This window comes from Mus caroli, unplaced genomic scaffold (assembly GCF_978045245.1).
Source record: "Mus caroli unplaced genomic scaffold, Mus_caroli_1 scaffold_2, whole genome shotgun sequence".
NCBI lineage: Eukaryota > Metazoa > Chordata > Mammalia > Rodentia > Muridae > Mus > Mus caroli.
In genome coordinates, this window is record NW_028227257.1 from 26252700 (window position 1) to 26272229 (window position 19530).

Below are 19530 nucleotides of genomic sequence, written 5' to 3' on the forward strand. Positions count from 1 at the left end.
CCTGGCCCGCCCCACCCCCTTCCTTCTCCACACTTCTGGGTTTGGCCTGCTCAACTCTGGAAGCCGCCCAAGAGCATATCTTTGAAGCACAGCAAAGGTTAGGAAGGAGGAAGACAGAAATGTCCTCTGGGATGGGGGAGTGGGAGAAAGGAATTCCATGTATGCTCCACAGGAGTTGGCTGCAGGCCTGACGGGGACTGCCACCTTGGCCTCCTGGGTGCCCTGTGTCTCACTCTAGAGTGCAGGCCCTGTGCTGAGTGAGCCCTCTTCCTCAGGCTACAGTGGGGGTGGGGTGGGGAATGATGGCTCTTGTTTACCACGCTCATTTCAACCTTGGCTCACAAGGTAAGTAAGAGCCATGCTCTGCTATCTGCCCCACAGGATGTGAGACCTCTTAATTGTCTTCAATTACAGACAGCACCGGCCCTTAGCCCTGGCTTCCGAGGACAGGAACTAGAGCCTGAGCCACTTCAGGAGGTCAGGGAGAGTGCCATCCAGCACTCACTGCATGTTCTTGGGGGCTCCCTGTGCCCTCTGGGACCCTTCCTAGTCTGCCCAAAAGGGTACCCAGGCCCATTGTATACCTGCTCCTGTTGAACACTTGCCTTCTCTGTCCCGCTCAGGATGAAACTTCTGTGAGCAGTGAAGACTTTGATATGAATGACTCCGCATGGATGTCAGCTGACCCCCACCTGGCCTCCAGCCTGAGCCCCAGCCAAGAGGAGAGGATGCGGAGCCCACAGAACCTCCATAGCCAGGAGGATGGTGAGTGCCCTCATTGCCCTGTGAGTGGCTTGCATGTGCCCTGGGTGGTGGGACCCAGGTGACACTTGTGGTTCCTGTTGTACTTGAAAGCTGGTGTTGTCAGCATCTCTGCCATCCCCACTGCCCCAGAGAGAGCAGGCTGTTCTCTCATTCAGAGCCCCCAGGTTGGGAGATATGAGGGGTGAGGGTGGGGGCTAATCTCTTATCTATTTGCTCTTATCTATGCTCATGATGAGGTTTTCAGAATTACCATGATTCAGGTCTAGGAAGATCAAGAATGCATGTGACCCAAAGCTGTGTTCTTGTGGCCTGGCTGGCTTTGGGACAGGACTACCTGGTCAGTGGCCAGATAGTTTGTACCTGGCCAGGATTTCTGGATTATTTCTTGGGGTTGGAGAGACAAAGTCAGACATCAAAGGTCCACTCCATGGCTCCATGTAGAGCCTGGGCATGGCCTCTAGGCCCTGTGCCAGCTTGGCCTGACCAGGTTGCAAGGGTGGGATAGTGCCAGTAGGCAGAGTTCCCTGGTAGGGCTCTTGTTTCCAGGAAGGAGGTGACTAGGATTCAGGGATGAGCCCAAAGCTGGGCCTCGGAGAACTGGGGTGTTAGGAGCTGCAATTAGGAGGGTCGAAGGTCAGGGCTTGGAATGTGGGAGGGAGGTACAGGGTTGAAAAGGGGTGTAATGTTAACTCTGTAAAAAAAAAAAAAAGGGTGAGTCTTAAAGAGTAAATAAGGGGTAGGAGCCTTGTGGTGTGGGTCAAAGTTCATCTCCATGGCAGAACCCACACGCTGGTCCTCCCTCCTGGCCTGAGTCTGGCTTTGTCTGGGAGGAGTCTAGCATGCAGGCAGCTGAGGGGCTGGGGCTGGGGCTGGGGCTGGGGCTGGGGCTGGGGCTGGGTAGTACAGGGGTGGCTGAGTGAGGAGTGGGGCATGAGGCTGGCTGCTGGGAAAGAAAAGGCTTTTTGTGCCTTGATGTCTCGAGGTCAGCAGGACCCCCTCATGCTGCGAGCCTGCAGACTACTTTTGCCTTCTGGCGTTCCCATGGGTGGAGTCCAATGGGGGCCACCACTTGGGGGCTTTGGGACTGGGACAACCCAGCAGCTGACCTCCAGCCTCATCTGAGCTGAAAGCCACACCCAGCAGCCTACTAAGAGCTGTGCTAGCACAGCACCCTTGGGTATGCCTTCCCAAGAAAGATGTAGAACTTGTTTTTAAGCCCTGAGTTGTAAGGCTGTTTCTGTCTCTGAAAGGTCTGCTTGTGCTGTTCGTGTGCTGCACCCTTTGGCCACTGCCCGAGAACACTAACTTGGTGTCTTTGTGGACTGAGGTCCTTCCTCAGGAGTCAGTAAACTAACTGGGGGGGGGGGGGTTCTATAAGGGCTGTATTGTCCTTGGTATCCCTTGCTGTAATCTAGAACTTGGTGAAGATGCAGTGCAGATGAAACAGACTGCTGGGGTTAAGCTGTCTCAGCCACCTGCTGCAGGGTAGAGTCAAATCTATCTCAGGCACTGGACATAACAACATAGGTAGAATTAGTGTTTATGAGGGCAAACAGGAAAACTAGGAACAGGGAGAATGGTGCTGCCCATGACCCACCAGTGTAATGAATCAGTGGCAGATCTGGAGGCTGATGTCGTAGCCAGAGAGCAGCTTAAACCCAGTACTGAGCATCAGCCACCTGGCCTCGTCTCTCGGGACCAAGGTGAAAGAGCATTTCCCACGAACGGGGTTTTGGTTGGTCATGAGCATAGCCTGAAGTCATGGTACAGCCTTCCAGCTGTGTCTCAGAATGTGTGGAGAGTGTAGATGTGAGGTGAAATCTGGCCCCCATGAGTGAGCCCTGGTGAGACCATGTCTCTTACTGTTCTTTATGAGGGGTGGGAACAAACCCAGTAGGTGGCTTTGGTAATGCACTCCATACCCAGCCATAGTCTGCTTGTGTGTCTATCCCAGAAAACCCTCTGGAGCACATTGGTTGGATAGGCATCTGAGTGCCCCCACCTTCTGTCAGGTACGCTGCGCTTTGTGTTAGTGCTAGCCTCTGCTCTGCCCTGTGCTCCTCCAGCTGCACGTCTGGCCCATTACTAGGGCCTGCTGAATGTTTGTGGCCCAAATGAAAAGGCAAGCTGACATTTATAGAGACTGCCCTCGAGCTTGGCAGCCAGGGAAGTAGGGGCCCCTCCTTGTTAGGGGCAAGTTGGGTTCTTTGTTCCCGAGACAGCGCCCTAGTCTGCCAGGACTGCAGGGCTCCTGGGCACATCCACCCTTGTGGACCCGACCCATGATACAATCAAGAGCGATGGCAAGAAGCCAGACTGTTTGTATAGGTTATACCTCTAGGGATTAGTCAGTCAGGGCCCCTCTCTAAATTATGTTTCTGTTTGTTTTTGAGACAGGGTCTTGCTGTATGACCTAGACCCCCCTTAAACTAGAATCAGTCCTTTCCTCTCAGCCCTGAGTGTTGGGGTCACAAACCACTCCTGGCTTCTCTCTTTAAGTTTGAACAACGGCAGGAGGAGGCTGGGCCTTGGCAGGGCAGGTCCCAGAGTGGAGAGTACACCAGCTCTCACCTCTCACCTGTGTCTGTCTCCCACCCTCCTGTCCTCAGAGCCCCATCTCAGCCCCTCTCTCCAGGCTTTCTTCTGGTAGTTTCTCCACTCTCTTTGCTGAGGTCCTGTTCTTGAGTCTCTGTAGCCATGGGTGGTGGCAGCAAGCCTCATTCCATAGTACTTTCTCAGTTGGGGCCATGGTTGCCAGTGTGAGGACATTAATCCTGTCCTCTCTCACAGGGCAGTCTGTCAGCACCAGGAGAGGCTCCCTCCTCCTCTGCTTTGGCGGGCATTTTGTGTGAGGTTCAAAGATCCTCATACACTAAAGGTAACACACACCTCCTCCTGTCTCCTGCCCATGCCGACCCCAAGACCTGCTTTTGGCTTTGAACTTTGACTTTGGTCTGTCAAGGCTCTGTGTGTGCTGAAAGCTTGGGAAAGCTGCTGGCCTATGAGTTGCTAGAGACACTTGAGGTCTGGCATTGCCTTGGAGCTGAAGAGCCTATCATCCTATCAGGACCCATTGTGGGATTCTTTGTGTAATGCCCATGTCTTTTGCTCATACAAGGCAGTCTTGGGGAGGCGCTGGTGACTGAGTGAGTCGATGGATGAAGGTGAGTGTGTGCACATCAGGAGGTGAGCAAGCAGGTCCTGAAGGGCAGTGGTGCAGGGCCGGGATCCCAGCCCTGTCTGCAGCTCCTCCTTCCTTTCCCCTGCCACGAGTCTACTCGGACTCTCACGGTGCCCCTTCCTGAATGGAAAATCTGAAGCCTGCCCTCCAGGAGGGACGCATGGGGGCAGGGAACGGACATTACTCATCCCCACCTCCACCGTCAGACAGGAAGCTCTCGCCAGGGGACAGTGGAGGGTCCTGCTTCCGCCCTTCTGCACACAGGCTGTTGGGGGTTGCCTGGGAGGAATTATGCAGAGCACTGGAGCCTTTCAGGGCTAATGTGTGTCCTTCTCAGATGAGGCCCTCCTACAGCCTGTCCCTGGGGACCTGCTGGACATGGGAGCTTCCCTCAGCTAGGTTGGAACTCCTACTTCCTGCAGGCCAGTGCTGTCTCCTGGTGCCCAGCACTGTCCGGGGTGGAGTCAGGGAAGGGTTTTCAGCAGTTTGATTAAGTGACCCATAAAGTTATTAGTCTCTCCGGGGTCTCCAAAGAGTCTTGGCTTTGGCTAGAGAGCATCAAGCACAGGGAAGTGGGGACCGTGCTGGGCTGTCACCTTTCCAGTCGCAGCTATGGATGTACAAATAGATCTTGTTGTTTCCCTTACAACACTAGTTTGTGCATTGCAGAGAATTTGGGACAGGAACAAAAGAAAGGAAAAATGCTCCAGATTTGGGGGCTTCCCTCGGGCTGTCCCACCCCTTGTCATTCACTGTGCTACCTTTTCCTTAAGTAATGGCTTCCCCTCTCCTGTCACTGATTGCTTCTGTTGTAGGAAAGGTTGTCTAGTCTGCCAAGTGATCCGAGCCCACTGTGGCCCCAGCCCCCAGTCCTATGCACCAAGTTCCTCCAGAGAGGTCTGGGACATGGAAATAGCTTGTCCAGTCACAGGAAGTAACCAGCTAGAGTCATTTGTCCTATACTTTGTATCGGCCCCTGCCATGTATAGATGCTCAGTGAATAACTATTGTGTGACCATGGACTGATGGGAGCCAGAGAAGGGCTTCTAGAGGAGACACCAGGCAGCAGCCTGTCTGTCAGAGGAAGCAGAGTGGGCCTGTGATCCCAATGCCCAGACACTCACTTCCTGTGATCCCAAGCTGCAGCCAAGAAAGGCAAGTGAGGGAGGCCACAGCCATACTACAGCTTAGGAGGGTTCAGGGCTACTTCTGTGGGCCCGAGAACTTCCCTGGATCTGGCTTCCTGTAGGTGGGCCCTGTCCTCTGCTGTGGCCTTAGATCTATTTGTCTGAAGACCAAGGCTTCAGGCCTTCTGGCTCCTGCTGCTTTGAGTGGGGCCTTCAGCCAGCTGGGCATCAGCTGTAAGCAGGTAGGGCCTAGAGACCCTGGCTCAAACTTTATAGTGGTTCAGCCCTCTTCTCCTGGCTAGATCCATCTCTTAGGATGCTGTCCTCCAAGCACCACCCCACCGCCCCGCCCCCCAGGGCTCTGGGAAGATCAGGGGAAAGAAGGACTCAGTCACTGGCTTCCCTCTGATACAGGTCCAGGTCTTGCCTCTGTTCTTTCTTTCTGTGTGATTGTGAGCAAGTCACTTCTCTCTCTCTAGTAGTTGGATAATATTCCTGTGCCCACCTTACTGAGCTGTGAGGACTGCATGATGTGTGGACACTGGGAAGGGTCATGGGCCAGGCTGTGAGGCTCTTGGCCCACTGGCACGTTCAGGCTAATAAAACCATGTGATGTCAGTGATCACTGTGATACAAAAGGCCTCCACCTCTCCCAGAGACTCTGGGCCTTTCACCAGGTTTGCTTGACCCAGTCCTGATTCTTTGGCCTCCTTAGGTCCCATGAGTCTCTTCCCACAGCATTCTTCCTAAACGTAGAGTGGTGTCCCTTACCCTTAGATCTTGGTACTTTAGAAAGGGAGCCAGAGCTAGTCGTGGCGGTTCACTCCCATAACCTCAGTGCTGAGGCAGGAGGATGGTGAATTGGAGTAAGCTACATAGCAAGTCTGAGGACAACTGAAGCTCCATAGCAAAGATCCTGTCTCAAAACCAAAGCTGGTGGAGCAGCTGGGCCTGGGTTCTCACAGCTTGCCCCGTTCCCACCACAGGTCCAGGGACTGCCTTGGACTCTTGAGTCCATGAAGACCCTGCCTGTTGACTCACAGCTGCTGTGTCTTTGCAATGGTTCTCCAGGAAGTTGGACTTGAATAGGGGAAGCAGAAAAGACAGATGGACAGCAGACAGAAAGCTGGAACTGGGTGGTCTGAGCTCTGGGATAGAAAAAGTGCAGCAAGTTTATAATATATAGAGTTGAACAAAGAGGAGAGCTTACTGCATACAGTGGACCGAGGAGGCAGGGTTTGTGGTACACAGCTTGGTCAAGGACAGGGTTGGCTAATCTTGGTAGGATCAGTGTGTGTAGGGGAGCAGTCTTCAGGCTGCAAACATCCAGGGTGGAAAGTGGAGTTGGACATTTCCTACATACATTGTCAGTGTTCATATGCACATCCCGAAGGAAGGCCTGGAGAAGGCTTTCCAGTGTTTGCATGGGTTTGAGACTTTGACATGGCCAGGCCCATGTCAACAGTGCACATTCATTTGGGGTTTCCTCTGCTCCCTGCACACAGGCAGAGGAGACAGCTGAGAGGTAGTGTTGCTGTCTGGGGATAGGCAGCCAGGTGACAGTGTGCCTCCCAGATCACTCCTAGAAAGTGACAACTCAGGCCAGCGGTTGCATGACTGGTAGAGAAAGGGATGAATGGCTGTAGGACCAGACCTGTGCCAGCTTGGGTCTTCCCACTGCTGGAGTGTGGAGCTCTTGGTCCTTACAGCTTAGTCACTGTGGACTCAGTCCTCATGATTGGACAATGCTCTGGTTACTATTGCCCAGAGAAGGAGTGGCGCCCACTACAGCCTCCTAGGATAGCCTTAGACACTCTTTATTTGATACAGGGGTGTCTCATTATGCAGTTCAGGCAGGCCTTAAATCTCCAGTCCTTCTCATGGCCTCCTAAGTGTTGGGACTGTAGGCCTGCGCTACCATGCCCGACTCCACATTGGGCTCTTTTTTTTTTTTTCTTTTTAAAACTTTTTATTATTTTATTTATATTTTGCCTACATATATGCCTGTGCACTACATGTGTGCCTGGTGACAGTAGAGTTCAGAAGAGGGTGTCAGATCCCCTGGAACTGGAGGTACAGATAGTTGTGAGCCACTGTGTGGGTGCTGGGGATAGAATCCAGGTCCTCTGCAGAGCAGCCAGAGTTCTCTGAACCGTCTCTCCAGCCCCATCTTTGTTTTTAAAGAAATCTCAGCATTATTGGAGATTGAATCTAGGACCTTGTGCATGGCCAACAGCATTCTACAACCAATCTACACCACTCGCTGCCCACAGTGAGCTACTACTCTGCCCCACACTGTGGGTCCTCATCTTGTCCATCACCCTGACCCTGTAATTGTCTCAAGTGAGGTCTTGTGAGGCTGGAAGCCAGGCCTGGGGCCTCTTCACCCCCTGTAAAGCAAGAGCTATTTGCTCTGATTTGAGGCACCAACCATATGACTACAGCAATTCTCTTCCCCTACCCAAGAGTTCCAGTTCTTCTAGGAGTTGGCCATAAAGCAGTCCTGGGTCACAAAAAGTGTCCATCAAGCTGGTTGGTCTGCAGACAGCCGACCTGGCCTGCAAAGACAAGAGGAGCTAGGAGACAGCTCCAAGAGACTCCTTTACCACAGGCTCAGGCGGAGCTTGGTCTTGCCCTGGGCCTGTTACTGGGGCCCATCGATGCCTGGCAAGGACACTAGGGCAGGAGAAGTTCTGGGGCCCATCAGGATGAAGGTTACTGCTAAGCAAGGGGGGTGGAGACAACCCTGCACTCCCTTCCAACCCCACTTGGGAGATTAGCCCTGGCCTTGGGGACATCTGGCAGGTTCTAGGCCTACTACCAGCAGACTCCCCTCATCTAGCAATATCTAGATCCCTTCCTCTGCTCGGGTGGCTCCGCTGTGCTGAAGAGGGGTTGGGTAGGGCCATCCAGGCAGGTACCACCCTGGCCTAAGTTGTTTGAGGATGACTCTCCCAGGAACCAGGAAGTAGCTGGGCCACATTGTCATTGTCGTCATCATCCTGACCTAAGGACTAGGATGCACCAGCCCTAGACCAGCTTCCGGGAGGACAGGAAGGGTTGCCAGGGGCCTGCCAACTCCACACACAAGCTCCCAGGCAGGGCTCTGCCTGGTGAATTACTCACACACAGTAGCCTGAAGTGGCACTGCTTGTGCTCAGAACAAATGATTTGTGGGGGTTGGGAATAGTAGGCTGTAGGGAGCCTAACTTAGAGCTTTGCACTTCAAGTTGGTCTTTCTCAGTACTAGTGGTTGGCCTGCAGAAAGAAGAGAAAGTGATGGGCCTGGGAAGACAGACCAACAAGGGTTCCATATGGGAGCATTTCCTTTGGGCGTAACTTGCCAGTGTGTATTGGGGGAATCCACGGTGGGGTGGGCTGAGGCATTCTTTGTGAAGCCATCTGGGTGCTGCTGCTCACTCTGGGAGACTGGTGACGACCACAGGAGCCTCTGGCCCTTTACTGAGGAGCCTGACACTCAGATCTGGTGCATACTTGATGTCCATGTCCACCAGCAAAAGTGGTTTCAGCTCCTAGGTCCCCTGCTCTAATACCTTGTTATCTGTAGCTTGGAACTTCTCCAGGGGCCTGGACCCTGGGATCCCTGAAGATCTGTAGATCTGGGCTGTGTGAGACTTTGTTCACTCGCAGCTGCTGAACATTGAAGGTTGGTGCAAAGGTGTGTGACACTCATGAAGACACACTCATGAAGACACGCCTTATCATGAAAACAGAAACATGTTACTGACTACTTGTTGAAATATATTGGGTTTATTAGGTAAAAGAAACTCTATCTCCTTTTTTGAGACAGGGTCCTGTTCCATAATCCAGGCTAGACTTGACCTTCCTATGCATAATCAGAGCTGGTGCTCCTGCCTCAGCCTTTTATAACAGTGGGTTATAGGACTGCACCACTGCAACTGACTTTACAATACATTGTTAACATTCATGGTTTTGCCTAGCATACATGAAGCTCTGGGTTCCATTCCTAGCACTGTATAAAAAGCCACCACCAAACTCCACAAACAACCCCCACCCTACTTTGAAAATATGAGCACTTGCATGGTTAGAGTCACTGAGAGCCTAGGCATGGGTGCCTAAGATTAAGACAGAGATGCTGAGCCTGCCGGTGCACTGTAGAGGCGTGTGTTGTGGGTTCAGCTATCAGTATTATGGGCTGTGTGTTAAGAAACATGAGTGGATCAATGATATGGCTCAGTTGGTAAGTTCTTGCCTAGCAGTCATAAAAGCCTGGGTTCCTTCATCAGCACTGCATAAACTGGGCCCGGGTGGTGCACATCTCCAGTCACTTGGGAGGTGAAGGCAAGACGATCGGAAATTCAAGGTCATCCTCAATTAATACTAGTTTAAGGACAGCCTGGGATTTATGAGACCCTGCCAAAAAAAAAAAAAAAAAAAAAAAAAAAAAGCATAGAGCCTGAGAAGGGGGCCCATGGTCTCTCTGATCCTAAGCTTTGGCCTACTGGGCTGATTAGCCACAGGGGAAGAAAGAGGGAGCTTAAGAGAGACAGCTGGGTGACACAGAGCCTGAAGATCAAGGGAGAATATGGGCCTCATGAGGTTGGTCACATGCCCAATGTAGCCTTATCACCTAGGGCAGTTGGATCCCTTGGCCCCCATTTGACCCCTGGTCCCTCTGCCTGCTTTCAGAGAACACAGATGGGCTCCAGGAGCTTGGTGCTTCTTGGAACTATGCGTTGTGTAAACACTACCCAGGCCACTGGCCTTTGTCAAAGCAGGCAGGGGTGAATAATGAAGTAGAGAGCCCTAGTGAGGTGTACACCCCAAATTCAGAGGAGTGAGTGTGTCAGGCTGCAGCCCAGAGCTTCCTTCTAGACCTTCAGCGACTATGGCCTGGGTGGGGGCTGTTGGGGGATGGTGCTGCCAACTCTAGCACTTCACCTTCCCTACCTCCTTCCTGGCTCCCAGCTTTTGTGTGTGAATTATTGATGCCCATCCTCAGCCCTGCCTGGCTGTTGCTTCGACCAGAGCCTCACCAAGGGGCCCATGCTTCCTCCAGTCCTCCACCGCTGCTACAGCAAGCAACTTGCCTGTGGACCAAATATGTAGGCTCTTGTGGCCTTGCCATCTTCTCCAGCTTTGCTTAGGAGTTGGTGTGGGTTGCCCACTGAGGAAGGGTACCCGCTGGCTGTGGCCCCAGAGCCCAGAGTGGTGATTGGCGGTTTGCACAGAGCTGGGGCTGTGCAGGCTGCAGGGCGCTGGCGCCCACATAAGGGCATTGTTTGCTGAGGTAAAAGGAGTTTTTGTCTCCTTCTGGAGACGGGACAGAAGGAGGAACAATTTCCCCCATTCATCACTAATTCTCCCATTTGAATAGCAGCACATCGCCCTGTTACAGTGGATGGGCATGGCAGGCCTCCCCTGCCCTCGGGCTCTCCAGGCACAGGTGGTGGGCTCTGGGTCCTCTCAGCCTGGGGGAGTCAGTCACCCTTTGCCAAGATGTGGATGCCCATTTTTGTAGAAATGGACAGAAGGGGGATACATTCCTCCTGCTTCACGAAAGCCTTCAGGGCAGCTCTCTAGGCTGTTCACACAGCCACAGGTGGGCCAGCTGAACCCTGCCAGTGTTGTTCTGGATTCAGGTAGGTGCAAGCCCTAAAGGAGGACCAGGTGGGGACAAGATGGTCACCTGAGCACCTTGTGTTTCCACTTCCAGTTCCAGGTCTGAGTAGATCCTAAAGAATACCCCAGAGGAGAGGCCATAGTCTCAAAAGGGCCAGGGCCTTTAGTGCTGTGGGGCCAGCTGGTTATTTCACGGTGTCATAAAACACTGGAGCCTAAGAGGGTGTCATGGGCAACTCCCTGGGTTGCAGATAAGAGGAGCCCAGGAGGTGGTTGTGCCCAAGGTCAGGCTGAAAGTGAGGCAAGCTGAAACCACTGGCCCAGCCCACCATATGCCATTCAGGCAAAGGGTGTTGGGTGCCTCTTAAGTCATGTTTCTTGAGAGTGAGGAAGAATTTGCAGTGGATCAGATCCTAGCTGCTGGATCTCTGTCCCCTCTTCCTGAACCGTGTGGGGGTGGGGTAGGAGGTGAGACTGGCTCATTCCTGGGGCAGTACCAACAGCCCCAGGATAGGTGGGAAGCATTAAGTCCAGCTCCCAGGGCCTCACCCCTAGCCCCATTTACTCAGAGACCAAAGCAGCCCCACATGATGTAAAGTGGCCTTCAGCTCGCTTTGACAATAAGGAAGTTGTTGCTCTTATAACCACATAGTCCAAGATTACCTTTGGTTTAAGGTAGAGCCAGGTTTTGGAAGTTTGTGTCAGCCTGTCTCTAGATTGCCCCAGGACGGGGCCCCTGCCTAGCAAATCTAGCTGCCCCCAGGTAGAAAAGTTGAAGTCTGACTTTTGTGGGAACAGCCTGGCTAGATGGCTTTTTACCAGTGACTATAATGGGTTCTGTTGACTGGCCAGGCCTAAGGAACCATAGAAGACACAGGGACCCTTGCCAGAAGCAGGGGTGTGACTACAGGGAAGCAGGAGTGATCCAGACCTAACCTACCAGAGCTCGGCCAAGGCCCAGGGGCACCTTACCTGCCGGGTACGGACACAATCGATGAACAGTGAGAGGAGGAGGTAATGTGCTGGAAACTAGGTAAAGAGGTTAGCATGTCAGTGTGGGGGCTGGGTGGGGGAGGGCTTCCTGACACAGTAACCTTTAAGCAAAGACCCGGAAGTAGAGGAACAGGAAGTGAAGGACAAGGTCCGGAGAGCCAGGGACAGTGTAGCAGCAAGAGGTGACGGAAGTACAGAAGGCCAAGGCCACAGCGAGATGGCAGGTTGAGCTGCAAGGGGAGAGCAGGGCGGTAGACCCTGTGGCCCAGTGGGAGAAGGGTGCCACGGTTACAATCGTGTGGCTGTAGGGCCAACTTCCTTGGGAGGAGTTGTGCAGAAGTGCAGCCAGAGCTTGTGCCAGGATGAGATGGGATAGGCACGGTGGGAACCTTCCCTGGGGAGAGGATGTTCACGGAAGCTCTGAAGGAAGGGCAGAGCAGTGCATGGACCAGGAGATGCGCTTCCAGATCGATTCCTTCCCCCCTTGCAGTGCTCACTTCTAATGTCAGTTCGGGGACACAGCCTAGGAAGCAGGTGAGGAAGAAGGAAGCGGGTGTTGGGTAGAAGAAGGCCACTTTCACTTTTGAGTGCCTGCTTCATGCCAGGGAGAGTTGATGCCATGATTGCTGTGTTACTGATGTAAGGGCCATGTGAAAGAGAAGCCAAGATATGAGTTCACACTGGTGATACCCACCCTGTTTTTAGCTCCTCTGCATTAGGCTAAAACTCGCCAGCCTCTCCCTCCAGGTGGGAAACTCAGGCCTCCTGTTAGGTGACGCTGGATCAAGCTGTATTAAAAACAGGAGCTTTAGTGAGGACTGCAGACTGTGGGCTTTTGCAATTGTTTTTCCACCTCAGATGTGGGCTGTGTCCTGCCCCAGGTGCAGTGTGGGTAACATGAGGACCCACTAGCTTGGAGTTTTTTGTGGTAAAATAAATATAAGCCCTCTGGGCTGTATACTTCAAACTACAATCAGCAGCGTTATTTCTCAAACTTCTCATTGTGCCAGACAGCAGTTCGTCGTCCCCCTCCTCACTTCACTCTGTGCCTCTGTGAATGGCTCTATTCTAGCCTGTGCAGTTAAGTGGAATCATTCACTATTTATCCTTTCGTGTCTTAGTTCACATAGCGTAACGTCCTCACGGGTCCTCCATGTTGCAGCAGCATGTATCTAAGTTCACTCATTTTAAGGCCGAGTCTTCTATTGTATGGCTAGATCACACTTTACCTATTTGCTTCTAGGGGCTTTTAAAAATGCTAATAGTGTGCACTGGTCCCTGAGATTTTTAATTCTGGATATTTACATAATGGTTTGGGTTTTCAGTTTCTTCCGTGTGTTTGCAGTCTATGGCCACAGCAGTTACCAAGCTCTGGTGTTTTGGGGGCCTCATCTACTCAACCACTTTCCTTACCAGATTGGGATGGTATCTGACAATAGACAGATGGGTGCCCCTGTTGCAACCAGCGCCTATTCTTTCTAGAAAGTTGGGCAGTGTGAGCCTGGGCCTGCAGCCGAGGCGGTAGTATTGGCAGCTTCTCAACACAGCTGACTTGGACCTTGGTTGGGACCCCAAGGTTGCCCTGTGTGTCCTGGGCAGCTCCACAGCCACACACATGCTGCTTGCTCCAGGCAGGCAGACAAGGCAGTCCTTCTCTGTCCCCATGCAGGGTATGACACTGTAGCTGGCCTTGGTGCCTGTGGTAAATGCAGTGAGTGACTGCTGGCATGGTGTCTGATGAAGAGCAGCTTATCCTTCCAGAGGAGGCATCTAGTGAGTGCCCTTCCAGGTCGATCAAGTGGCCTGGGGGGGATGGTACCAGAGTAGAAGGCATAACTTGGAAGTGGCTAAGAACAGACAGAAGCTAATTAGCCAAGGTGGGTTTTCAGCTTTGTTCCCCAGACCTCAGGTGCCGGAGCCATACCAGTGGTTGTATGAGTGGTACTTAGGACAATGGAGAGCACCTCCTTCCCAGGTGAGGCAGCAGGGCAGTCAGGCCATGAAAGCCCTCTGAAATGGGCCCTACCGGAAGGAGCAGGGCAGACAATACTCTAACCAAGCCTAGAGACCCCAGCTAAGGGGTTAGGGTGGGAGCTGGCAGGGCAAGGTCCTGAGGCTAGAACAAGAAGTCCAGGAAGGGGTTAGTAGTGGCCTGGGTGGCGAGAAGCGCTGCAGCAGTGGGGTTGGATAGATGCTCAGCAGGTGGTACCTGTCATACCTCAATTTCCCAGTTACTATCAAACTTCTTAAGATGTAGTTGGTACCCCGGGCATACCAGCACCCTGGGTTTAGTCATCACTGCTCCTGCATCTAGAACAGGACCAGTACACAGTAGTTGCTCAGTTAATGCTGTTAGGCAGTTTGTTTTTCTCTTTAACCTTCTAGACTATACTGTCAGAGGAAAATCTCAGCCCATCTTCGAGGGCAGAGGGCTAAGGCGGGGAGGTCCCAGATATAGGGCTTGGAATGAAGCTCACAGGATAAAGGGAAGGTGGAGCAGTTTGCCTAAAGGTGGCCTGGGTGGCACAGCCTTGCCCAGGTGACCTGCAGCAGCTGAGGGGGAGGAATGCCACTGCACTACATGTTCCCCATCCCCCTCTACTCAAGGCCCTGGCTACTTGATGGGCAGACCGCCCCCCCCCCCCTTAGGCAGCTGAGAGGCAAGTGATTGGTTGCAGTACCAGAGCTGCTCAGTCACCATGGGGACGCTCAGGTGCGCGTGCCCAGTGCTCAATACTGGGGACTAAGTCTTCATAATCTGCTGGCTACAGGGAGAGGGGTGGGGTCAGAGAGACCCCCCCATCCTGGAGAAAAGAGCGGTTCAGGATATGGTCAGGGTTCCCTTTGCCACCCTCTCCTCCCCTTGCTGGGTGTCTTAGTCAGGGTTTCTATTCCTGCACAAACATCATGACCAAGAAGCAAGTTGGGGAGGAAAGGGTTTATTCGGCTTACAATTCCATACTGCTGTTCACCACCAAGGAAGTCAGGACTGGAACTCAGGCAGGTCAGAAAGCCATGCAGAGGCCATGGAGGGATGTTCTTTACTGGCTTGCCTCCCCTGGCTTGCTCAGCCTGCTCTCTTATAGAACCCAAGACTACCAGCCCAGAGATGGCACCACCCACAAGGGGCCTTTCCCCCTTGATCACTAATTGAGAAAATGCCTTACAGTTAGATCACCTTGAGGCATTTCTTCAACTGAAGCCCCATTGGTATCCACATGGGTTCTCACCTGACAGTGACCCCAGGAGGTCTAGAGTAGCTGCTGTGGCCCAGCTAATGAAGCAGGAGGCAGGGACCTGTAGAGAAAGAAGTCTGGGATTTATCTAAAAATGTATATTTATTCCCTTGGAGCTGAAGTTTATCCTCTGGATCCTGCAATGTTGTACTCTCTACAGCAGGGGGCTCCTGCATCAAGAATGCAGGAAGACCATCTGAAAACACAGGAGATACAGCCCCCAGACTCAGCAGCTGGCTTTGGGCTATCTTGAGGCCATTTAGCCAAGCACAGAGGGCAGATCTACAAATGTGGTCAGACTCTGTATAGGAAGGCAGGGATGAATAGGGAGTTTGGTAGTGGGGCTGTCAGGCAGAGGAAGGAGAAAGTCAAAGCTCCCCTGTGCAGAAGTTGGAAGGGAGGGGGCGGGGGCGGCAGTTTGGAGCAAGATGAGGCTAGTTCTGAAGCTCTGGAAGTGTCTTGAGGACCTGTGGTAGGCTGCCTGAAGTGGAGCTTGCCTCTGGCATTTGTATGTTTGGAGGTGAAGAGAAACCTGTAGCTTTGCGTATGCACTTATCCCTGAGTGGCCCCACTTCCCTGCCCTTGCCTCAGCACAGGTGCTAAGCCCGAGTCTCACTTCAGATCCCAGAGCATCTGGGATAGAAAGCAGAGCCCATTTCCGATTTGCAAGGATAACATAACAATGCAGGTACTCTGGGAGAGGTGCAGAGGCCACTACACCCAGCAGGGCCTCTGGAGACAGGGGGTGAAGGGACAGGCCTCACACCCAGTGCTCTGGTTCCAGATGACTCCTCCTCTGAGAGTGGCAGCGGCAATGGTTCTTCTACCCTGAACCCATCCACTTCCAGCAGCACACAGGGGGACCCCGCCTTCCCTGAGATGAATGGCAACGGAGCTGCAGCCCCCATGGACTTCACCGCCACTGCCGAGGACCAGCCCATTAACCTGTGTGAGAAGCTCCCGCCCGGCACAGCTCTGGGCACGCCGTCCTACCCCTCAGATGGCTGCGGCACTGATGGGCTGCGGAGCCGCGTCAAGTATGGGGTAAAGAGCACCCCCGAGGTGTGTGGGGCTATAGGCTGTGTGCTGCTGGGGTATTGGGAGGCTGGAGGTCATAAAGACTGGAGTGGAGCTGGAACTGAGCCACCCGGGTGTGACATCAAGCCAGGGCTGTAGTTGTGGTCCCTTCATTTCCTAGAGCCACACTAGAATGCAGATGGTTCAGGGTACCTGCCCCAAGTCGGTATCACTTTACTGACAGGTGTTTGTCGGTGAAATGGGTTTGATGCTCCCTACTTTGACAGAGAAGTGGCAGGTAATGTGTGTCCCTGCGGCTTATTCCCTCCCCCAGAACACAGTTTGCTGTAAGGAACAGCAGCAAATGGCACATTTGTGACAGAAGTATAAGACATTGCTGAGCATGGTAGTCATGCCTGTAACTCTACTTCTCAGAATTTGCCTGAAGCAGGAGTTCAGTTGGAAGCCATCCTGGGCTACATGGAGAGTTTCAGGTCAGGACAGCTCAAGCTACCATAGGAAGACCTAAATAATAAAAACATAAAGGCCTTACAAAGGGCTCAGTTGTTAGAGGTGATTTGAGTGTGGCCCTCCAAGCTTGCCTAAAGGTGGAGAAGGGCACCAACCGCACAGGCACCCTGGCTTGTGGACTCCTTCCCCACCACACACCTTGAGAAAAGTCAGCCCAGGCCTCAGACCCCTCGGCTGATCTGCCTGCCTGACCCCATCTTTTCAGATGATGCACAAAGGGATGTGGAGTTTCTCTCCTGAGCAAGCTGATATATGGGTATAGGAGGGCCTGCCATGGCCCATAATTGCACACACTATCCTGGGCCATTAAAGTTTCTTGACAGGTGCCAGCTCTCCTGGGGCACCTCTTCAACTCTGCCCTTCTGCAGCCACCTGCCTACTCTCCACAGACTCTTTGCCCTGGCCTGTCTCTTTTTCAGGGTGGGATGGGACAAATAAATGCTCAGGACACAATCTAAAGGGACAGGATGGCGTTGGTGCCACATGAGTAGCAGAGCCCATAGGGATCAGCCCGATGTAGGTACAGGGACCAGACAGAGCAGCTGTCCTAGGGCGGAGGCAAATTTGACTTAGCAGAGCCCTCAACCCACTTGCTACCATGGTCATACCATGGCCCAGGGGTGGGCACTGAGGGCTTCTGACAGTTTGCTTGTTCTGCTCTGGCCCGGCAGAGGATTCAGCTAAAGAATCACTTGCAGATGTGACTGCTCCAGAGCCGGCCAGTAGCCAGCCCTGTGCCCTGTGCCCTGTGCATGTTTTGACCCCAGACTGTTTGTTATTCTGGAGGGCTGGAATTCTGCCCCTTAGGTCTTTGTGTGGTCATGGCGGGAGGGGCCTGAGGGCCAGAGGCGCCAGGCCACTTGTCTCTCTTGAGTTGCTCCTCAGGAAGCACCAGGTCCTTTTAGGCAGGCTGTGGCCACATCACTGTTCCTGACTGACTGTGTTTTCTCCTGGGCCCAACTTACCCACTACATGCCAATGTCCTTGAGAAAAGAGATGCTGAAGTCAGGGCATGCCACAGACTTCAAAAAGCAAATGACAGCAGCTCAGAGCCAGGGTGCTGAGGATAGGAAGATGTTATGGAGCTGGGTCAGAAGGGGCAACCTAGTAGCTGGGAAGCAGAAGAAAGCAGAAGCCATAGTCCAAGGAAAAACAGGCAGTCGTTGAAGGCTGAGAAAATCCAGAAGCCCAAATAGATCCTGGCACACAGAAGGGGCTGGCTCATGGGAATCTTTTTTTTTTGTGTCCTTTCCATAATATGACCAGTCCTAGAATGGGCACTACCACCAACCAAGGAAGCGATTGCCACCTTTGCCTATGGTGTGATGGAGGGAAGGATCTGTGTGGGAGCAGAGTGCTTAAGTCCTTGCCCATTCACAGTTGGGCTGCAGCAGGCTGGCTGTCTCTGCTCCCCCCCTTCTTGAACATCTGTTTCCCCAGGCTTCAGAGCAATCTCTTGGGAGATAGGCAGAAACAGCCTGGCCTGGGAGCTGGGGACTGCACCCTGCTTTGTGGCCCTACTGCCTTGGCTGGCTCCCTTTCCCAGCCCATCTGCACCTCCCCCTGATAGACTGCACATTTGCTGCTCTGGTGACAGCTCACTTGTCAACTCAAGGCTGCAGTCCCCTGGGGATCCTGGAGGAACCCTGGAAGCCCAAACAGATCCTGGCACACAGGAGAGGCTGGCGGATTGTAATCTTTTCTGGTGTCCTTCTCTCAGCATGGCAGGTCGTGATGTGGGCACTGCCACCAAGAAAGTGGCTCCTACACTTTACCCCTTGCCTCTGAAAGGCAAGGCCCTCCTTGTGTGTTGCTTTAGTTGGGCCTCCAGACAGTAGCCCAGGGTCACTGAGGGCAGACCTGTTGCTCTCAGCTCACAGTGGGAAGTAGGGTTCACTTGCTGACCTGGTCCCCAAGCTTACCATGGGAGACCAAGTAGGCAGCCATCTGATTTGTCTCTGCTTTGCCCGGTTTCAGTCGCCCCCATACAGCTCCGGGAGCTATGATTCCATCAAGACTGAAGTCAGTGGCTGTCCTGAGGACCTGACAGTGGGCCGGGCCCCTGCAGCAGATGACGATGACGATGACCATGATGACCATGAGGACAATGACAAGATGAATGACTCAGAGGGCATGGACCCCGAGCGGCTCAAGGCCTTCAACGTGAGCACCAGGCAGGGCTGGTGGGACACGGATGGGTCTAAGGCAGGGTCAGCCCTCTCCCATAGCCTGTGTCTCCCCAGATGTTTGTGCGGCTCTTCGTGGATGAGAACCTGGACCGCATGGTGCCCATTTCCAAGCAGCCCAAGGAGAAGATCCAGGCCATCATTGAGTCCTGCAGCCGGCAATTCCCTGAGTTCCAGGAGCGGGCCCGCAAGCGCATCCGCACATACCTCAAGTCCTGCCGCCGCATGAAGAAGAACGGCATGGAGATGGTGAGCACCTCCTCCTGGCCACCCTGGCTTGTGGCACCATCACTGCCCTCCAGACCCCTTACCCCAACTTCCCAGTAGGCCTGTTTCACAAATGAGGAAAACAGGCTGTTAGTCAGGTGCTGGAGTCCAAACCCCTGCTTTGCCATCCCCTGACCAGGACCCTTCCAGCCCAAACACCAGCACTGTCTCTTCTGCCTGCAGACCAGACCTACTCCTCCGCACCTGACCTCAGCCATGGCAGAGAACATCCTAGCAGCTGCCTGTGAGAGTGAGACAAGAAAGGCAGCCAAGAGGATGCGCCTGGAGATCTACCAGTCCTCACAAGTATGCGCTCATGCTGGCTGTGTGCAAAGGAGTCTCACCCACTGTTCATTCCGTCTACACCTGCAGCGGGGGTGGACAGAGAGGTGGGAGGGCAGCCATCGTGTAGCCTACAGTTACAGCACTGTGGTGGGCAGAGAGGATGGAGAGAGGAGGGTGCCAAGAGGTGGGTGGGGAGTGCTGGAGGACCTTGTTACTACGATTGCAGACCTATTGGAAGGAAGGCTGACTGAGTATGGAAGTGCTCGCCTATAATCCCAGCACTAAAGAGATACAGGTTCTAGGCTCATACAGAGAGGATCTTTTACACTGCGTAGAGT

The 19530-nt window shown here is 53.3% G+C and overlaps 1 protein-coding gene across 7 annotated transcripts in view; it reads left to right on the forward strand.

The window, feature by feature from the left end:
- Positions 1–19530, forward strand: part of Nol4l (nucleolar protein 4 like) — a 121082-nt gene that overhangs the window by 93381 nt on the left and 8171 nt on the right. For 4 of the 7 annotated variants that reach the window (XM_029474306.2, XM_021151042.3, XM_021151050.3 and 1 more), the window contains 5 exons: positions 624–765; positions 15691–15968; positions 18432–18617; positions 18698–18889; positions 19091–19213. In XM_029474306.2, the coding sequence (XP_029330166.1) occupies positions 624–765; positions 15691–15968; positions 18432–18617; positions 18698–18889; positions 19091–19213 (921 nt within the window). Of the gene's footprint in view, positions 1–417; positions 478–623; positions 766–15690; positions 15969–18431; positions 18618–18697; positions 18890–19090; positions 19214–19530 lie in introns of those variants that run through there. The other 3 variants (XM_029474307.2, XM_085833199.1, XM_021151065.3) reach the window with 2 other exon arrangements.